The sequence below is a fragment of the Cariama cristata genome, unplaced genomic scaffold (assembly GCF_000690535.1).
Source record: "Cariama cristata isolate BGI_N322 unplaced genomic scaffold, ASM69053v1 scaffold1800, whole genome shotgun sequence".
Taxonomy (NCBI): Eukaryota; Metazoa; Chordata; class Aves; order Cariamiformes; family Cariamidae; genus Cariama; species Cariama cristata.
The window spans coordinates 43,536-66,210 of record NW_009595050.1 but is presented as its reverse complement, the minus strand read 5'-3'; the positions used below and the strand labels follow the sequence as shown (position 1 = coordinate 66,210).

Genomic DNA, 22,675 nt, shown 5'->3' with positions numbered 1-22,675 from the left:
AAAAGGGAGTCTATAAACAACCCATTAACATCCAAAATAGGATCTACTGCAATGTATACAGTCTACTGTTAAATGTCTTCCAGAGACTCAATACAGAACTGAGTCATCCTCAATCCAAGTACTTATATTTCCTTATTAAGAGAGAAAAATCAAAGGAAAAATGCCAGAGTTAAATAACCATTTCAGCCATGGCTAATGACGCCAGTACAAAGAAAGTGAAAGATTAAGCTTTTCAACTCAGTTAAAACATTTGAGGCTACAGATGAAATGAATAAATGTTAAATCAAACCAACAGAATTAGTCAGGTAGAAACTTTAAAAAAACTACTAGAACCTAAAAATATAAGCCACTATATAAAATGACAGAATTTCATTCTGTCTTGCTACTGCAGAAAGGAGCGTGCAGAAGAATGAATCAGAAATCTTAATTACAACAATAATGCTGGTGTTCTTGCTGGCATTTTTTGCCCCCTTTTCTGACACCTGACAAAAGCAGAATAGCCATTACCTCTGAAATGGTATAAACTCTTTGCTTATGTCACCTAAAAAGCCAATGTTAATAATCCAATACAATACCTATAGAAGACGTAGCCACACTGCGGGTGTACGCCAATCGTTTTTCAAACCATACAGCTGGATCCAGGAATTTTTCCATGCAGAAATAACGAAACACAGGTTGAAAATTCTCGCAGACTTTCAGGAAGATGTTGCACTTCTCTTCAGAATGTTTCTTTTGTGCATCCTTTAAACACGGAAGAAATGTTTTTCCCGTGACTGACTGCTTTGGAAGGAAATTACCTCTTCCTTTGAAAGAAATACATTCCTCCTTTCTACCCCCCTCCCCTCCATCAAATGCTGTTCTCACTCCTTTCTCTCTCTGAGCTATGAATTAGTGTCTTTTTTACAGCAATCAGTAATGCACCTATCTATCTGTTTTACTAAACAATGCTATTTTCATACACAGCTCAGGGGCTACATGGGAAGAACACACTCCCATTTCTTCGGTTTAGCAGGTGTATGTATTTTATATGTATGTACGAGGAAACACATCTTGTTGGGATTCCCCTTGCACTCCGTTCTGGTACCTTCGCTTATCTGATGGCTTCACATCACTGTGAGAAAGTCATTCTCACTCCGTCACATGCAAAAGCTGCACAAAGCCAAAATTAAATATACTTTTACCCTGTTAATACTGTACAGATTTAAAGCGAAATAATTTCTTGCACAATCATGGCTATATAAAGTAACAGGTAAACCCATCTGCAGTTTTCTAAATGTATGGTGAGGTGGTTTGTGGAACTAAACTAACCTAAATGTCTGAAGAGCTATTAATTCCATGCTACTGGTCATATTCATTATTATATACTAAAAGTATAGTATATAATGCTCAGTAAATTCCCCTCCCTCAGTAAAGAATATGAGCAAGCTTTTTTTTTTCAGTTCTTGTGACTCACCATCATCATTTTTAGACACTGAGAAGCGGAGTAATCTTTTGGCCTGTATCTCTTGTGAGCTCCCTCGTCGACATTCACAAGAAACTCCCCAATGGGAGTTGTGCCCGAGCACCACTCAAGAACACCACTTCTTTGAGAAAGGGGAACGACCTGCAAAAAATTTGTCTTTGTTTAAAAAGACAAAAGACCAAACCATACAGCTGACCCCAATGTATGTCTTAAATACACACATATGCATATATAAAATACACTCAAGGCTTTTCTACGAAATACTTGCCATTTTTTTCCTAGCCCAGACAACCTTCCATGATGTACTTCAGTACAACTTACTGATTCTACTCAATTTGCATGTTTGCGTCGGTATTCTATATGACCTGTGATTGTCAACCGCTCGCTGTGCTTGAATGGGATAATAACAAGCATTGCAGAAATTGCATGTAAAAAGTAAAATCCGGAACACACACATGGTAGCTGTGTGAACATATGAGGCTTGCCTTAGTCTGCTTTGGGAACAGTTTCTCACTTCAGAGCTGGCTGTAATAGTTACCTCAATTGCTGTAGCGGACAGAACTGGCCAGGATGAAGGATCTCCTGTCCTCAGAGTAATAGCTACTGCCCGTTTCCTTCAATTTTCTTTTCTTATGAAAGTCTCTATCTCATAATGCAACCCCCATTCTCTACTTCCCTGCTTTCATTCATTTTTACACACATAAAAACCTGAGTCTTCATTAAAAATTATTCAAAAAATGTGACTCTAACTCCACCTGTGAATTCTTAAAACTGTGCTAGCAATTCAGATAAGCTCCTTTAGAGATTCTGGAGTGCACAGTTCTCGTTTGTCAAAGACAGAAACTTTTACATAGAGAGTACTTATGCAGACGTCACCTTCACAGCTATTATTATAATCCCAAGCACATAAAAATAAGGAGGAGGGGAAAGTTCCTGTTCAAATACATTTATGCATTCACAATAAGAATTTATTGCTGTATTCCCAATTCCAACAAAAAAAGGTTCTGCAATTCAAAGTCTGCATGAACAGACCCTAGATGGGACTTCTGGATTTGACTGTAAGGAATGCTGCAAGAATAAAATGAATGAATGAAGGAAGGAATATCACAAAACTAAAATTAATGAGAATTCATAAACAAATTCGTATGCTCAAATTTCATGAGTGGCAACTTCCAATTCAAGGACAACGCAGGACTTAATTTCTTTTCAATTCTAAGTTCATGTAAAGAAAGCTTTGAAGAGCATTTAAATATATATTGGGCATTAGAATTTTTCTCCAAGGGTCTGGAAAAAATTAAATTGTAATAACTGTTGTAATTGTCATAATCAAATTGTATTACTTGTTTATTCCATACCTTAAGGAGCAGTGACTATTTTAATAACACATAAATAAACACACTTTTGTATTGTCTTTGGGTTAAAAAGAGGAGAATGGGGACATATGCTTCATCTGTAGCATTTATTCTTCTGCTGCAGCAGCTGTTCCTTGTTACCTTGTATCTTCGGATAGTTAATTTTCTCTTTCGTGTTTCAGTGTTTTGCTGGAGCAATGTATTGCACATCTGGAAAACCTGTTGCATAACAGCATCTTGTCTCAGGTCATCACGCCCCTTCAGCACAAACAGAAAAAGCAGTTAAAGAACATTTTCCGCCATCAAACTTCTCATTCAGCAACTTAAAAAAAATATTTTAAAAAATGCCACAAAGCACAAGTTACTTTTCCACAATAATCACCAGTAATAACATGTAATTAACAACTGTTTTTTCTCTGTATTTGGTTTTGTAATAGTGCTCAGCTGCTCAAGCAGAACCATCATTAACTTAAATCATCACCTTTTTCTTCTTTTTTTGGACAAATGTTATTTGATTAAGGTTTCAATGAACCTACACACCTTATCGTGCCCTTTCTAAAAACAGATGTTTCATTCACCAGATTTAGCTATCCAGCACACAGCTGAAGCAGCATCACTTGGTACTGCAGTTCTCATTCTTGGATGCAGATCTAGAGATTCATGCTTCTCTTTAAAACTTTCAAAACTACCCCATACTTCACAGCAAATCCAAATTCTCCCAGCAGCTGCTGAATGTTTCAGCAGAATGAAATCAACAGAGTTTAGAGAGAAATCATTTTTTTGGAGAGATTTGTGTTTCTATGTGCATGGTTTTGATCGTCTCTGAACTGTAATTCTTTTTATACGGGGAAGAAAGAAAAAAGGAAGTATTAACATAAAATGCTGATGGCTTTTATTTGCTGTACACTCCAGGTCACTGGTTGAGACACGACCATGCAAGTCACAGGTCTGGTAGTTGTCACGTAAGCTATTGTATATTACAGGCATTACTGAAAAATAATTACAAAAATATTTAATATTATTATTTATATTGTTATATTACTTACTCTGACTTTGTAATTTCCTTTATTAAAGCATTCCTGAACTGAGAAAACCGACACTGAACTGTGAAAAGTCTGCTCATGGTACAGAAGTGATACATGAGAAAACTGATGAAAGAACTGAGAAAAAAATCCAACACACCAAGTCTCTGAGATGTCATTGCAACTGACAGAACCTACCTTAACCAGCTGCCTCCTTTCTTTACCATCCGATCCTACACAATCTATTATTTTAGGCAGATTCATGCCTCCTGCTAAGCGAAATTCTGGCTTAAAAGACCTTACTGTCACCAAATTTTCATATTGTCCCGTGGGATCCACCTGAAATTACACATTAGTTTAAAATTAATATAAATATTACCTCCGTTTCATTCAGAGAAAGTGGTAGTGCGTTGTTTGCAAACCTCGTTAGCAGACTATATGCTAAATATTAATAGGAGCATTCCATCATTGACCAGGATAATACCCACAAGGGCTACACAAGTATGCTGAGCAAAGGAGTTTGATTCCTCCCTGTTCACCCCACTGGTAGAAGGGACGTGGTGCTGCTGATTTCCACTAAAGAAGCTCTGACACCATTTCAGCCTGTCCCAACCAGGATTCTCCCAAGAAAATGTTCAGGTACAGCTGAGGGCCATTAGGCTCACATTAGGCTGCAAATGGACCCAATTTACAATCCTAAAACTGTTGCAGTCTACAGGATCTGTATGTTCAGCCATCCTCTATATCCTCATGCCACAAAGCAACCCTGCTCCGTTAGCTGTATGGAAATACCGCTCCAGCTGTTTACATCACAGATCTCCAACTATTTCATGTAGTTGGTACTGGAGAAGGCAGCAGGCAAAGAGAAGAACAATCGAGTCGTACAAAGGAGTCCTACAAATGCTATTCAGTATGGGTGGCAATTTCTGGCTTCTGAAGTCAAACGGCATAAAACAGTCCCTCGGCTTGTTTTCTTTAGCTTTATAGACATAGCCTGAGGGACTGCAACACAGGAAAGTTTCGCTTCGTAACATTTAAATTTTAGGTGGCTGGCCAAAAAAGCAACTCTACACTCCTGAAGTTTCCTAGGTAGAGCGCATGGCATCTAAGAACAAGTGCCTATGCACCCATCCAGTCAACCACTTTGCTAATGGGAGTGGACAATTCACCATTACTGAATTGTAAAAACGTATAAGCCGGCCGTTTAGAAAAAGCAGAAGAGGCATTAATTCTCACACCTTTCTGGACATTAAGTGCCTCCCTGAAACTCTGAGCTAGCACCTACTAAATAGGAGATTCAGATTGCCAAACTCTCTCTGTGATTTAGGTAGCTCATCGCCCCTTTTGATAAGGAAAGACTAGTCAGTGGTAACAGTGGCAGTGGCAAAGCCATCTTCACCCAGCAAATACAAGACTTGGGGTCAAGGTCTTCTAAAGCCTAAGGAAACCATCTCACCCTGCATCTCCCACCTGACAGGAAAGTACCCCTGGGAGGCTGACCTGTAAAGAACACGGGAATTTGATGATGAGATATATGCCCTGACTGCCACTATAAAAATTTGAAGTTAACTCTATAATTTGATAGTATAGTGTGTATTTGTTTCAACTTCAGTCACCTTAATTTCCATGGTAGGAACAACAACATCCTCCAGGTTCTTCAGTTTAATAATTGGCTGGTCAGCTGGAATATTTATTCCTTCTGTAATTAAAAGGAATCAGTATTTTTAAATTCAGAACTATAAACATACTTGGAAGTTTACCAAAACCAGCTCACATTGCTTTTGGGACCCAAAACCTCACCACATACTTCAGTCGAGCTGATGAAGATGACCACAGGACAACCGGAGTTTTCTGGAGTTTCATACTCAGAAAGTCTGAACTTTACAGGGCAAGTAATTACTATGACTTTTAATCCAGACTAAGTTCTACATTCATCAAAAATAGGACACAGTGCTAGCACAGTATATCTCCTTTAATGAAATATCAATGTTTAGAAACATACCTTTTAATCCAAGAAAATAAACTATACCTCCACTATTAAAAACAAAAATAATTTTTCCAAGACTTACTCCTTTGAGATTTCCATGGCGTAGCATCTACATTTGCTAATGTGATGTAAGCATCACAAAGTGCTGCAACGTCTCTAACCATACGAGCTCTCCTTTTTCTTACGATATTGATTATATTGCTAGCAGCCTCCATTCTGTCCTAAAAAAGCCCAATGGAATACAAATATCAGATCTGCAAACTACACTTTGGAAGATTAAAGATGCATGCAGTCAAGTAAGTACAATCGAGATACATGCTATGAAAACAGAGAAAATTGCAACAATGGACAGCCCTTTGTGATATGAACAGAAATAATTTGAAGAAAAGGTCTCTGTTGTCCAATATGAGATAATGAGTAAAGTAAAATATTATTGGGGATAGAGATGGAGCAAATCTGTCCAGGCAAAGTGCAAAAAACCTGCAAAGATTCCTCAGGAAAAGGGACAGGCAGTTTTGGATGTTCTTCCACCACCTTCCTGCTTCTGTTATTTCCTCCCAGCTGAAGAAAAAGCCTGTATGCAAAAGGCAAAAATCTGACCATGCGTCCCTTCTGTGCCTAACTCTGAGAGACTTAGTTGAGTTTAACATAATCCTACTCCTAAGGGGGGGACCACAAAACAACTACAAATCCAAGAGAAAGGCAAAAAAAAAGCCACATACAAATGTGAAAAATTGTATCAGTGTGTGGTGTAAGATGGTAATGACCAACAACCATGCCAAGCCTATAGTGATGGGGGAAAAAAGGAGCATTAATCTAGATAAGAGATGATTCCAAAGATCGGTTCTAACAAAAATTAAGCAAAAACAACATTAACATGAAGCCACAGTTCAGTACTACCCATCATCATGGCTTTTTACATATAAAGGTGATATAAAGGAACGAAAGATATACTGCACAAGGCGAAATACTTAGATAGGACAGATGTTATCGCTCAAAGCGGAAAAAATACTCAATTCAGTATGTACTTTTAACAATAAACCCACTCAAGCCTTCGTTGCATCTAAAATGCCTTTTACAGAATCAAACATCAAGGACATTTATCACAAAACTCTTTGCAATAATTGGGGCTATTTGTTGCAGGAAATGTTAACCATGTTTTGCTCAATCTCGTAATTACTTCTTTCAATAATAATTACCAATGTATGCACAGAAGGAGGGGTTTTTTATTATTAAAAGTACTTTTTCCTCCTACTTTTTCTTAACAAGTCAGCTGATGAGCTCTACACTAAAACAACCCTTGACATAATTTTTTTTTCCATTTTTTAACAAAATTAAAGGACTGAATGTGATTAATAGAATAGAATTTTTTGTAGTCACCACATCAAGCTGGGAGATTTCTTTCGGTGCATTTTTAATTAACTTATTTCTTCTTATTGTATCTGGTTTTGTGAGGAGTTCATCTTTGTTAGCATTTGCCAAAGCTAATATTATAAACAAAGTATGATGTGGATGATCCAGTGAAATTCTAGACATTAGCTGTCAAGAAAAACAAGAAGATCTCATTACTGAAAACTGTACAGAAGAAAAAATATTACTTAATCAACATTATTAATTCTTTTGAATTGAACCTTCTAAGGTTCCTAATAAGAAATAAAAATTAATACTTAGATGGTATTTCCACAACTAAAATACATTCAAAGTATATTTCTATACCTGCATAAGCCTATTCTTACACAACAAGAAAATCAATTAAGTAGCAAGGAAAAAAGTCCCCAATCCTCTGCCCCCACGATACTGATTTTGCATCACTCATTTTTAATACACCTTTATCACCTGCATAACTCATTTAGCTATAACTGCACAAAGGAAGATACATATTATTCAGAAGCATGCACTACTAAGCTAATCAAGATATCTTTAGATATGAAAAGCAGAAATTACATTATTCAGAACTTCATGAAATCCTAAACCACCCATCATCTTGGTTCCCATCCGAGCAGCCAGCTGGTACATCAGAGGCAAAAACTTGTACGAAGGGATCTTCTCTGCATTTTTCTGTAGTAGCGAAAATTCAGTTAGAAAGCTGTACTAAACACCAAAAAAATCCTGTAATCATAAAATACCAGGTAAGGGCTAGCAATTTTGATTTTGCCTTTTTTTTTTTTTTTTTAACTGAGAGTAATCATTTCTGTGTGATCAAATGGCAATCCAGTGAGCATCACATCATCTTGGTGTATGTCTCTTGAATGCTACAAGTCTTTTGTCAGAAAACTACTATTTTGTATTCTTAGGTATATTGATTCAGAATTCATTTCTAGATTCTTTCTGGCAAGAGACAATCCTAATCGAAAAAAAATTACAATCTAGTTAAGACAAGAAACAATTGTGTGTTAAAAATATGAGTAAAGGAACACTTTCTATTTTTCCAAGTTAATTATAACACAAAGCGAATTAAATGATACAGATCTCTGTTATAAACAGATCATTCAGGTAAGAATTAACAGATTTCCTGCATGATTCTAGAAATGATAGAACCAGCCTGAGAATGCGAACTTTACTGGTCCCTGGCTACGGTGTTATACAGACAATCTAAAAGCAGATCCTTTCACCTGAAAGTACATATAATACGAACTAGAATAATGTGCTAAAGGATGTGGTATCCAAGGTATATAACGAGCAAGGCAACGACAATGAAAGATCATGAGATATGCTTAATCATACAGACTTGTCAAATTAAAATGCTAAATTAAATTAAAATGCATTGAGAATTACAGCGCTCTGATGAAAAACAAACTGATGAGCAATGATGACTGAAAAAGCAAGTTTTGAGGGAAAAGTTAAGGAGCTACATAGGAAAGCACACTGTACAGCACTATAATTCATCTTCTAGAAACACAGGAGGAGAAGGAGAAGAAGGATGGGTAATTTAATGCCAAAGCATAAGGAAAAGCAACAGCAGACATATACCTTCATCATTTCATTGACTCCATCAACTCCAGAATTTTCAAGCCATAGGGAGCAGAGTCGGAAGATCCACATATCATGTTCTTCTCCACTTAGTAAACAGCTGATATAGTTCTCCACTGCTTTACACAAGAAACGTTTACGATCCTCAGTTAGGGCACGTATGGCATATTCATCCAGCTCAAGTTCTCGCTGGACCTTCACTGTATATCTATGTGAACAGACATTATTTTTAAACAACAAATTATCTCTTAATGAACTTACAGCAAGGCCATCCCTACTTCTCTAACTTACTAATTTAACTTTTTTAAACTTGTTTTGTACATACAAGCACAGTAAAATAAACGACTGAGAAACCCAACTATGGGAGCTATTCCCGTAGTGTATGTCCACACAGACCCACCACTCTAAATTTTCAGTCAATGCCTTTCTTCTTTTTAATGATTTAATCTAAATATTGGTGTAAATGTGAATATCCAGTACAGACCATTGTGTAAAGACTTCAGTTTCCAACTGACTTGCAATTGCTCTTGCTACATCTTTAAGAATTCTGTATTAAGATGAATTCTACTCTTTCACCAACTGTATAATGGAGAAAAACCTCAAACTCATTTATTTTTACTCTGTAATGTTTTCTCTGTCAAATAAACTGAATGGATCCAGGCAATAAATGTCAATTCTGGCCCAGCATCATCCATACTGTTTAACTGTTGTAACACTCCTTGGCTTAGTTTTGGCCGACGCTATCTAGCACTCTCCTAGACCATGTTCAGGCACAGTTCAGAAACTATTCACAACAAGCGCTATGGATTTGGTCTGTGTTTTGTGGAGAAGGGAAAATCCAGCCGTAGAGATGTGCCCCATGCTGTACCACTTGCCCAGAGAATTAGTAAAGATGGAGCCTTTGATAGCCCCATAGCAACCACCTCTCCATGTGAATGCTCACCTATTTGTCTGAACTCTACGCTCCCTGATGAGGCCAACCTCCTCCTTGGCCTTCTTCAGTAACGCCTGCTTATTTTCAAACTCTGAGGATTTCATATAATTCTCAATTCGCTGGTACTGATTATCTGAGAAACGAGCCAAAGACAGGAAAGCCTGCATCTTTCCTTTCTTCAGCTCATCGCTGCTGTCTCCACTGTGGCTTGCAGCAATTTCCACAGCCTGAAAGGGAAGTTACAATAATGATAAGATTGATAATCAGATTAATAGTATTGCATAACATTTGATTAAACTCTGTTATCACAGAAAAACATAATGGTTGAGGTTGGAAGGGACCTCTCATCTTGCCCAACCCCCCTGCTCCAGCAAGGCCACCTGCTCGAACAAGTTATTTAATGTTGCCTGTGATGAATATATACGCATACAAAATAAAACCTACGAGGCTGCGTATTTTCTCCTAAGTGAATTTAATCTTTGAGGAGTGTTTCAGTGCAAACAGTCAAAAAGATTACCCTGTATGAAACAGCTTTAATAACCATACAGGAGTCTCCCACCTCTATCTATCTTTTACAGTAACTAGGCATGAAGTTTTACAACAGTTTTACAACCTTGTATCATAAGATAGTGAGAAAAAAATAGAAAACAGTCCAAAAAGTGCCAAAGAGAAAAGGAAATTATATGTGAAAGTCATTGATTCAAATCATCAGAGTGAAGAAAGCATGTGGAGAGTAACAGAGAAAAGCAACTATGTAGAGTTTCACCAATTAGCATGAAATGAAGAAATGCAGAGTGGACAAATATTAATAAAAATGTTTCTACTACTGACTGAGAGTTTAAAAAAAATTACAGTACTTTGAAACACTAGAACAAGACTTCCCAGCACCTGGAAAGAGAATGCTACAAATGCAGTACTCATACTGAAAACACCGTAAATGAATGATCTGTCCTGGGAAGGAAAGGATGGGGATGGAGTGCAATAGGAAAGAGAAATTGGACTAGTAGTTGTAATCACTGCACTTCTAATCCAATACTACACAGAAGTTTCACTGTGAATCCTATAAAGTCATACTGTGAATATTTTATAAGACTACAGTGTTACACAATACTATGTGAAAATATAATATTTTTATAAGAAACCCTATTTTCAATCCAGCAAAATAAAGGCTGCATTGAAAATTTACTTGACATTTTCACACCATATTTTAGCACAGCATTATTTCAAAGACTGCACATTTCAAACACTGGATGCACCTTTTCTAAGTATTTCTGCATGATAACTGTAGGGTTTTCCAAGCATGTTTCTGCTAACCAGGTTCCGCATAGCCGCAGACATTCTGTATACATCAATTTCAGACGAGGATCATTCTCAACCTTTGAGAAAGCAAGTTTTGGGGAAAAAAAAAAAGACAAGAGTGAGGCATGAAATAAAAATACCTTTTATATATGAGGTAGGCAATTTATAAAGCTTTTAAACCCTGAATATAATTCACTCAGGCCTATTACACGTGAGGTATCTATGGAGTCATTTACCATCCACATCTACAGTAGTCAATAACCTTAAATCACATTCTGTGTTAGACTAGAGGAGAGCATGTATTTTTAAATACCTGACAGTTTGAACAATGAAAACCAGAATAAAACAATGACAAAATGTAATAAATATTAAATAAATTCACAGTATGTTTCCACAATTCTATTTTCTAGTATCCCCATGTAGCCTGAAGTACCATAGTACACTCTGTGGGAAACAGTCAGGAATTGTGATAACTACCCGTGATCATTAAATTTTTCAGACAGACCTCTACATGGTGATTTGGTTAAAAGTGCTCTGAGAAGATGATGGAGCCGGTTTCGAAAGGACTTGCCTCCAGATTGGAAGCTCAGCTGTAACCGTATAGTAGGACAAGATTCCAAAATACTTTTAGTGTAGGGTACATATTAAAGATCACCCGACCACGGTGGCAATGCTGACTGTGAAATACTGAAGGATATCGTAGGCTGCGAAAACACAAAACTTCCTTGTGCAGACAGAGTAAACGTAACACTGGAAAGTGAGAGGAGGATTGAATTTTTGGAGGCCTTCATCAACTGATTCATGGAGTAATCATGAAAATCAAAAGAGGAGCAGCAACTCTTGATTTTGCCCTGATACGTACGTAGAACTTGGCCCAAAATTCTCCAGCTTTTCTGAAGTGTGATATTCCTTAATAAAGTATATTGATTCAAAGCGAATGTTTATTACCCTTCAAAAAATACTCAAGGAAAGCCATCATAGCTAAACACAAAGGAAAGGATGATGAATAGATTTTTACCACATCAGTACACAAAATGAAGTTTTGTCCAAGTGAAAAAGAAAATATATTAAAGAAATCATAAAATATCCTGTCAAATGAAAAAAATAAAAACCCACCATCAGGCTGTCCAAAAAACCTAAACAACTTGAAGAAGACTCAACAAATAATAAAAAAGCATTTTTAAACATATTAGAAGCAGCTAGCCACTAGATAGTCCACTTGATAAAAAGTTATAAAACAAACAGTGCTCTGAGAAGATAAAGGAGAAAAAAATTTAAATTATTTGCATTTGTGTTCACTGTGGAGGCGCTTGAAGAGTCCCATTGCAAAGCCTTTCTTTATGAGGGATTTCAAAGGTCCGTCTGCTATTGAAGTGTCAACAGCAAAGGTTACTGAACAAAAGGGCAAAATGAAAACTATCAACTCACCGGGATCAGAATGTATTTTTCCAAAAGGTCTACAGCAATTCACAGATGAAATAACTACTAAAAGAGGTATAAAAGCTTTTGTTAAAACTGCCTTAATAGAAGAGGAGTGGCAGGTGACAGATGTGACACCAATATTTTAACAAGTTCCAGGGAAGCACAAGTTGGTCAGACTGTTACCAGAAGTGGACAAATGAGCAAAAAAACCCAACCACTACACAAAGAGAACAGATGGATTAATATGAAGAAAAGCCAGAATAGCTTTTGTAAAAGGACACCACAGAATGCCAGAAAAGCCAAGGCTGGAAGGCACCTCTGGAGACCATCTGGCCCAACCTTCTGTTGAAAGCAGGACTTTAGATTAAGTTTTCCAGGACTCTCCTAAACTGAGTCTTGACTATTCATTTCCAGCAAGGGAGATGCTACCACTTCTTTGGGCAAACTGTTCAAGTGTTTGGTGGCAAAGAATTTTCTTCCTGTATCCAGATGGCATTTCCCTTGAAACAACTTGTGCCGTTGCCTCTTGCCCTTCCACCGTGCATGTCTGTGAGCAGAGTTACCTCCATCTTCACTATTACTATCTTTCAGGTGTTGGAAATCTGTGACGAGATCCCCATATGCCTTCACTTCTTAAGGCTGAAAAAAACCAGTCCCTACAACCTTTATTCCTGTGCCAAGTTCTCCAACCCTCTAACCATTGTGGTAGCCCTCTCCCAGACCCTCTCTTATTTTCCAATGTCTCTCTTGAATGGTGGACCAAAACTGGACACATTATTTCAGGTGTGGGCTAACAAGTGCCAAATAGAGTAGAATAATCACACTTCTTAATCTACTGGCTACACTCTTGGTGATGCAGCCCAGGACATGCCTCACCTTCATTGCTACAAGGTCACACTGTTGAATCATTTTAGCTTGCCCTTCACTGGGACCCCCAAGTCCTTTTTGGCAAAGCTACAGCCCAGCCAGTCAGACCCCTCCCTGTAATGCTGCTTGAGATTATTCTATCTCAGGTGAAGGACTTCCCACTGATCTCATGCAATTCCTATTGGCACAATCTTCCAAACTATTGAGGTCTCTGACTGGTTGCTCTTTGTTCCAGAATCTCCCTCTCTTTTTCCAGTTTCCTGTTATCCGCAAATTTGGTGAGGAGATTCAGTCCTGTCATACAGATCGCAGTCATAAAAATAGTATCAGACCCAATAACAAACTCTAAGGAACTCTACTTCTGACTGGCTACCAGGCTGCCTTTGAATCATCAACCACCACCCTTCGAGCTCAGCAGTTTAGCCAGTTTTCCACCTATCTTGCGGTCTTATCTATCCAGTCTGTATCTTACTAACTTGTCAGGAAAGATATTGTGGGAAACTGTGTCAAATGCCTTGCTAAAATCAAGACAGATGACATCCACAGCTCATCCCATGTCTACTGGGCAAACTGTTTCATCACAGAAGACAATCAGGTTGGTCAAGCATGACAGTATATTTCTGTCAGCTTTTCCCAACCACCTTCTTTTCCTTCACGTTCAAGGCAATAGCTTCCCTAAAGACCCATTCTGTAATTTTCCCAGGGATTGAAATGAGTCTGACTGCTCTGTAGTTTCTGATCTTGCTTTTTGCCCTTTTTGTAGATGGGTGTGATTGTCCTTTCCAGTCATCAGGACTTCCCCTGATCCCCATGACCTTTCAGAGGTGATACGAAAGCAGCTTTGACATGATGTCAGCTAACTCTCTTAGCATCCTCAGATGTATCCCATTTCCCAACTTAACTGAACTTGTTGAAGAACTCAACAAGCAAAGGAAGATCTGTCTGATTCAGCCTACTCCAACAGATTCCAATGGTCATGTGACATGGTTCTTCTACAAAAGGCTCTTGAAGAAACTAAGTCACAAGAAATAAAATGCATGATTCTTAGAGGGATAAAGAACTAAGAGAGGCAACAAAAAGAGAAATAAATGGAGTTAGGTCACCGATGAAAAGCCTCCAAAGATCCACACATCTGTGCTGTTCTAAAGATACTAATCTTGAGAAGGCCATGAGCAGAGAACACAAAATCTAGTGAAGATATTGAGTCATTCAAAGTGATAAAAACAAGGATGGACTGAAGAACTGCTGACAAACAATACAGGACAATAAATGGAATGAAAAAAACCTGATGAAATTACTAGAAAAACACCAAATGTTAAGTGATGCATAAGAAGGGGAAAAAGACTTCTTGTATACAACAATGGACTGTGAAACAGTTGTTGCTGTAAAACGTTACCTCACTGTGAAGAATGGAGACAGGGCGCATGTGTTCAGTGTTTTTTCCAAGATAAGAACTAACATCAAATGAAGATAGGAGGTTCAAAACAAACAAAAGGAAGCTTACACAGACTCAAAAAGTGACTGTGATATAATGTATTTCACATCTGGTACTGGTAACCATAGGTAATAATTACAAGGCTTTGATCATACCTTGCTCTGAACCTTGGTCAAGGTGACCTTGATTAACAATAAGGGATTCATGAAGGGAGTGAGGGTATGGTAAGTCTTGGAAATTGATGAGAACATCCAGGACGGATTGTGTTAAACCTCTGAGCATGGACGAGTTATTTGACAACCTGGCAAAGTGACTTTTCGATTTAGCAACTTGGCAACAAAACTAACTTTTAGGGTGTCCTGGAGTGAACTGCCTTCATTATAACACTAAAAATCACACCCACAGGTCAAAAAGACCCTTGCCCAGGTGAAGACCCTTCCCTGGAGCGTGCGTAGTTGTATGAATGAATATGTAATTGTACGTAAATTACTACCCAATCAGTAGTTAGCAGGCGTGTCTGGAAAACTACTAATCTCTGATTTTTGTGTATAAAAGGAACACTGGAACTTGCTGTTGTGCTTGATTTGTGGAAAAGTCCACTGAGCACCCAGGTCTGAATAAATACAATCTCTCTCCTGAGCGTGTGGAATTGGTTTTTTGCATGCCGGGCACTAATCTGCTTTTTGGACAACAACTGGACAAATTTATGGTATAAAAAACATTGGAAAGAATTACCTACAAAGAAACTACCTTTGGTTCAGGAAGTCTGGGGGAGTACTGTAGCTATACAGCCCAACTATTCTTTGCACTTTTTCCTAGGAACTTCATATTGCCCGTTACTGAGATAGAAGAGAGGGATTTTTCTTCCAGTTCTTGTATTCTGAACTGGAAATGGGAATATAGTATTTGCTTCACTTCAAGTGACGTAAGTTTTCAGAAAGCTTACAAAAAAATCTAAGATAAGTAAGATTCAGAGGCACTTGCTGAAGTCAAATTTGATGAGAAAAGATTCCCCTGTTTGAGGTAAGATTCCATTTTCAGAAGTACAACATACAACTCACAGCTCAGTGTGCTTCTAAATGGGAGAGGATTCAAAGATGTGAAACAGCACCGGAAGTTGTATCGATGCTTCTTGATAATGGATTAGTTCAAGGGACAAAGAAGTCTGAGGTACAGTAGTGAATGTTTTTCAGTCAAAAACTTGCCTGGAATTTCTGTACTCTTTGTGATACAGCTTCAGCCCCACCGAAATAGACTCAACTCAGACTTCCACCTTTACACAAAGATTCCCTACAGACAGCAGGGAAATGCCTGCAACAGAGGTGTGCTTCTTTAGCATAAAATACATTGTTGGTCTCTCCCTGTATGAGTCTTGTTTTGGGCCCCTCACTTCAAGAAAGCCCTTGAGGTGCTGGAGCGAGTCCAGAGAAGGGCAATGAAGGTGGGGAAGGGTCTGGAGCACAAGTCTGATGGGGAGTGGCTGAGGGAGCTGGGGGGGTTTGGTCTGGAGAAGAGGAGGCTGAGGGGAGACCTGATCGCTCCCTACAACGACCTGAAAGGAGGGGGTAGCAAGGGGGGGGGTGTGTGTGTGTTGGTCTCTTCTCTCAAGAAACCAGCGATAGGATGAGAGGAAATGGCTTCAAGTTGCACCAGGGGAAGTTTAGATCAGATATTAGGAAAAATTTCTTCACCAAAGGGGTTGTCAAGCACTGGAAGAGGCTGCCCAGGGAAGTGGTGGAGTCCCCATCCCTGGAGGCATTTAAAAGACGTGTAGGTGTGGTGCTTAGGGACGTGGTTTAGTGGTGGACTGGGCAGTGCCAAGTTAATGGTTGGGCTCGATGATCTTAAAGATCTTTTCCAACCTAAATGATTCTATGCCTAAACAATCCTGCTTGGCCATTAGTTTCTTTAACTATTGGCACAGAACAAGACGATGCACCTCTGTGTAACAGTTTTGTTTAAAACAAGTTAATTTTTTATCAAGGGAAGTCATCTCTGATTTTAAAAAGCTATATATTTCACAGTGGTGGCACTGGAAGCAAAATAATGAATAACAAGTTCTAACATTTGCCACTCCTACAGACGTGCTTTGAAAACCCCTGATAAGATTTGCCAGTACAGGTTTTTTTTTGCTTTCAGACATTTTGAGAGTACAAAACAGATTTAGTAATATTGCAGACAACTTTTTAATTTTCTTCCAAAGGAAAACTTCAGAAAGTGGAAATAGGATCTTAAATAGCTTAATTCCCATAAGTTTATATATTACATAGCACATACCTGAAACCAATCTGCATCTAATTTTTTTATCATACTTTTAAGAATATTCAGTGCAAGACTCTCTTCCTTTTTAGCCCAGAAAACCTGAGCTTCTTCTAGTTGCCATTCAGAAACTCCATATCCTGTCGGATTGTATTGTTTGATCTGAAACATAGCTCTTTCTGGAAGCTGAAATTGAAAAAAACATTATAAACAATTCTTTAATTCAAATACTTCTATCTGACAGCAAGTTCTGGTTTTAAACTCCATCTTCATTTGCTCTACTTGTGCAGCATATTCTGCCTATCCAATGCTAAGAATTTATTTGCAGCAACAAGATGAAGTTATTTTTCTATATACTTGCAGAAAATCCTGATTTGCAACAAAAATAGACTATAGAATTAAACTTCACAAACCCCAAAATAAAGTATTAATGTTTAACATTTTAAATTACTTGGTGGTATAAAGTATAGAAATTCTACAATCAGTACCTACTGAAATAATGGTTTTATAATTTTAGCTTAAGTGATTATTATTACATCCGAAGAGACCGCAGAAAAATAGCAAGAAAAATGGCACCACCATACACTAGCTCTTTTGTATGCCTACCTCTTCACTCATATCACTGGTGAAGTAACATCCTCATTATTTAGTAATCTAATATTGCTATGATGGTACAAAGAGCAAACTATCTTTTCAATAATGTCAAAGATCGAGACTAAAGTGTATCTTCACAACTTGTCCAACCAATAACCAAATCAATCAAACTTTTAAATAAGCAAGGTAAACAATTAAAATGTAAGAATGCTTGTAACTGACAGTGTAAGTTTGGGTACTTCTATTAGTGGTCAGTGTGACGATTCTGTACGGCACTCTCCTCCTTCCCCTGACAGACGGTAGTGGCACCAAAGAGGAAAAAAAGTCACTAGTTGCAAAGAGTACTTCCTCAAAAACTTTCCTACGTCCAGACACTCAGTGTGGTCAACTACTGGTGTTCCAAAAGGAAAGGGTTATCATCCCATGGTTTAAAAAACTGTTAAGGCCCCGAAGTATGCCCCAAAGGTTGCACATGACAACGCCGAAGAGGCTGGAACGATAGTGTTTTCAGAAACACACTGGCTCAATTTTTCAGAACCTTCTAATCCTCCCAAAATATGGCACCCCAATTTTAATCTTCTTCTGCAACTAAAAATCAAAGTGAAAAAAAATTAACTTCTGTCGCAGCTCTGACAGGACACTCATCACCACAGTGTTAGTGCTGGGCAGGCATGAGATTAAAAAAATTCTGAAGAAGTCATTTTCCCAAACAATTCCAGAGGCACTAAGTAAAACTTGCAAATTTATGAAATCAAAGACAGCTGTTCTACTGCTTTCATCATTATTCACAAAAAGAGTTAGAACTTTCCTGAAAACAAAGTGTAATATATTTTCACATATGTGAAGTGTTAAACATCTTTCCAAGTTATATATTCAGCTGGAACTATTTTCTGCAGAGGTTCTTGGAGGATATTGTTGCTCTATAAATTCTTGTTGAGTTATTCCTCCAGATGCGCTACCTAAAACAAGCCATGGCTGACTCTGGACCTTAAATGCATTAACAGCTGCAGAAACCACTGATACTGCAAATCCCATTAACTCATTCACAGAGAGAGATTTACCACGATGCAACGGTGCTTTGAGAGTATAAAACCTTGAAGACAACACTAAATATACAGATGCGATGGAGTTCTTTCTGCAGCTTTACTCTGGAACACTACAACAGTATGATGCTAGTGAAAGCTGCACCAAATTAAAGTAACGGAGCTATAAGAGCATTCTTCACTAAAAATGTCATTTTTATATTATCTACCTCATAGAGTAACTTACAGTTATGAACAAAATTCAAAAACATGCCCATGAATACAATTCATGAATAAGTTCTACATAGTTTAAGTCTCCAACTAATTGATTAATTGAATAAACTTAGAATACAGTTAATCTTTAGTACTGTTAAAAAATGAAGTTCTTCTATAAACTAAAAAACCCAAACATCCATCACTGATCTTTCCTGGAATTTGTTACCTGTGTATTTTTAGCAGTTCTTGCCAATCTAGACAGCTCCACTAGATGTTTGGTCAGGATGTCTTTAATACATTCTCTTTTGGCGTTTTCATTCTCCTTTTCAAGCAAGATCTCCAAAATTACAGTGCGCAGAGCCATGATAGGTTCCTGGAAACGGAAATCACTGTCCTTGAGAAGCTGGGACTGTCTCTGCCATCTCAAATAAATATCATTCAGTTGTTGAGTAGTAACAGATCTGCAATTGTTACCAAAAGAAAAAAACCCTGTTATTAATTCTTGCTAAGTATTAGTGAAATGCAAGATGAGTTACAAAAGTAAACTACCCAGGTAGTTCACAATCTACAGTTCAAAACCAAAAGCAGTCCATCAAACCCTACAATCATTAATATGCAGAATAAACTGGCAGGTTTCCAGTTGTAGCAAACATGAAGATCAAGAGATCAACATCAGGAAGGTGAACAACTCCACTGTAAACATTCTTGATTCAGCATCAAAAACTGCTGTGTAAAAGGTCCATCAGCAAAGGGAATCACGTTCAAATATAGGGCTACTTAAAAGATTGGGACCAAGATTCCTATTTTATTATACAGGTTGTATATGGATTAATATAAGAATAAATTCCAAACTCCGACATTGTAGCTGTGTAGGTTCATTGTATGGGTTATTTTCTTAGGCAATTCATTAACTGCAAATAGCAATGGTTCATAAGGTCCTCGACATGCTAAACGACTGTAAGATGACTATAAGCTACCAAACTGATACAACTAGAGCAGAAATAATGAAATGTTAATAGCACTACACAGACAAATATCTTCTTTTTACTGATGGTAATAGTGGTCCATGAAGAAAGTGACTCAAACTGAAACAACTTTCAGTAGATCTATGGGTATCATCAAGTAAATGGAAAACATTTTTAGAAAGGAAACTAGAAGAGGATGACTCAAGTTACTTTAGTAAACCAAAGGCTAGGAGATATGACTGCTACCTTGGAGTACACCAGGGAACTCAAAACAAAGGAAAGAAAACAATTATTTAAAATACAATATTGGCATAAAATCACATAATTAAAACTAGACCACGAATAAATCCAGTCTGGAAATAAAGAGAATCTAGATTTGTCTTCACATAGTAGAGCTAAAATCCATAGAATTTTTAAGATGAAGTTTGAGATGTTCATGAATAAAATTTATTGAGGTCATTTTATTTTTTGTGCTAGACTTGATTCCCAAAAATCCTAAAAACTGAAAAAGGAGTATGAAACAAGCTTAAAAAAATACCTGGAGAACAGCAGACCTATATTTTCTAGCTCTCCAATTAGCTGCAGTCTGCAAAGAGTTGGATATAATGAATAAACAGACTCAAGACTGCCTTTGCACAGCTCTTCTACTTCATTCACTCTATGGATTTAACAGAGAAATAGTAAATTATTATTTTTTTTAATATCAACAAATAATTCCAAATATTCATAACATAATTTCCATACAGTGAACAGAATTTAAACAGCAAAATTATTCAGTTTGTATTACCATTAAAATTAAAAAAACTAAGTTTATCAATAAATGAAAACACGGTAAGCATATATAAACTCTAAAGCCTACATGATAGCTCAGCTAAAGAAGCGCAGTCAGCATACAAACCTATTTAAGTGGACCTCAAAGGAAGGGATGTATACTACAGGAAATGTGTCTTCAATTAGCACACAAATTATATATGCACAAAAGTCAAATTTAAATTAAAAAACTTCAAAATGAAGTTGCAGTCTAGAAGTACTAATTTTATTCTATGCACGAGTCTTTATTTAAGCCCATAAAACCCCATAATAGTCTTTTATATACAACTTGTGTATAAATATACACACACTCTCCATGTCTCTAACAGCAGAATATTTGCATAGGATTACCTGGCATCTTTAAGACTGTCATAGAAAGCAGAGAATTCCTTATCACGTAAAGACTGAAGAGCATCATACAATGATTCATGGTACCCTTGTCTTCCCGTCTCATCTCTTAAAAATAAAACACAAGTAACATAAAATAAAAGGAAAATTATATTTCTCTGTAAGGAAGTCAATTTTATCTTTATGACAAATATTTTTAGTTGTACATTTTCTGCAGTTGGATAGATTGCTGTTTTGCACGCTAAAAAATAACAATGCAACCTTTAAATTTTAAATTCATTTAGTATTTTATAAATTCAAGCTGTTCTTTTAAAACAAAGAAAAAACAGTAATTGTCAAAGTGTTTGGCATATGGAGAATATGGTCAAGGTTGTATCAAAAACATGACACAAAACCAACAGCACAATAAAAATTTAATCATAACACATTTCTCACAGTATCATGCTGAAAGATATATATTATGGTATGTACGCAACTTCAGTTCAGTCAACTATTTTTTAGATTTAACTTCAGAAATATTTTTAAAAAGGAAAAAATAAAGAAAAACAGAAGGCTGAAAAAACCCATAATGTTCAATTTAATTTTCTCTTCTTTGCCCTTTTCACTTTTCTTTCTTCTTTTCCTTGACCCTCCTCTTTCCTGCCATCTCATTCTCTCTGTTTTCATCTTAAATGTTGTTTTTCTGCTCCTGTATTAAAGCTGAGTATTCTATTTGCCTAAGAGGTTTATAACCAAAGAGGTTTATACAGACTCTAACCCAGGGACAAGGAGAGCCCACCTATATGAAGTTTGTTCTGATTATGGCATGACATATGCCCTTCAACAGGACACTTCTGTGAAGTTCTTCAGGTGCTTCTAAACAATGATCTTAAGACAGTGCAGGAGAAGAGAATGAACAAAGCAAGAGTATGTTCCCCAGATCCACCTCTCTCTAAAAGTCTTCAGAGAAAAATCCTCCATTCTCCCGACTACTAAAAGTTAATGTAGAAGGAGTTACTGCAGAGCCCATCATGTAACTTCTGCTTTTGCCAAAATGTAGTGAATCTATTCTGTCTTCCTCCTAAAATGTGCAATGACGTAGACGTACTAGGAAGGGCCAGAGTTCACACTAGATCCTGGCCACTCATATGAAATAACTAATGCCAGGCACCCAACATTACATAAGGGAGGAGACTACTCCTTATGAGGGAGTAGCCAGGAATCAACACTGGTATTTGCTTAGCCAGGTCTTGATAACCTCCTGTGGCTTACTGGGTAATATTTTCCCCATTTGCTTATAAATTCAACATTAAAAACTACCTATCCCTCATATATACTTAAGACATATCTACTATCTGAGTCAAAAATGGAAAATTTTGGTTTATAGTTATGAACAATCAAAAAGAAGAATCAACTGCGTACAGTTCCTCAGGAAAATGAAAAGTGATGTGCGTACAGAACAGACAAGTCTAACTGAAAAGGACTGCTTTTCAATTCAATGATTAAGATAAATTAGGTGACCTACTTCATAGAAATTATATTCTTACAGCATCCTTTTGCTTGGAACTGAAACCATTGCCTTTCACTTAAAAGAACGAGCAAAAAAGTAAGTTGGTTTACTTGACAGAAGAGATGTGGCCCCACTGCATATTCCTCCATGCTGCCTGGTAGCGTATTTCCTGCAGTTCCGCACACCACTCAGTGTTTTCATGTTCCAGTCCTTTTAAATACA

General features: G+C 37.3%; 1 protein-coding gene across 1 annotated transcript in view; it reads right to left on the bottom strand.

Annotated features, from left to right (window-relative positions):
* Positions 1 to 22,675, bottom strand: part of ATM (ATM serine/threonine kinase) — a 68,797-nt gene that overhangs the window by 3,758 nt on the left and 42,364 nt on the right. The window contains 16 exon segments of the mRNA XM_009700220.1: positions 576 to 741; positions 1,454 to 1,603; positions 2,956 to 3,072; positions 4,035 to 4,175; positions 5,453 to 5,535; positions 5,906 to 6,044; positions 7,204 to 7,362; positions 7,768 to 7,881; positions 8,794 to 9,001; positions 9,737 to 9,954; positions 10,984 to 11,103; positions 17,028 to 17,195; positions 19,068 to 19,302; positions 20,345 to 20,464; positions 20,968 to 21,072; positions 22,564 to 22,675. The exon segment at positions 22,564 to 22,675 is cut by the window's right edge and continues 28 nt beyond it. Of these exon segments, the coding sequence (XP_009698522.1) occupies positions 576 to 741; positions 1,454 to 1,603; positions 2,956 to 3,072; positions 4,035 to 4,175; positions 5,453 to 5,535; positions 5,906 to 6,044; positions 7,204 to 7,362; positions 7,768 to 7,881; positions 8,794 to 9,001; positions 9,737 to 9,954; positions 10,984 to 11,103; positions 17,028 to 17,195; positions 19,068 to 19,302; positions 20,345 to 20,464; positions 20,968 to 21,072; positions 22,564 to 22,675 (2,355 nt within the window).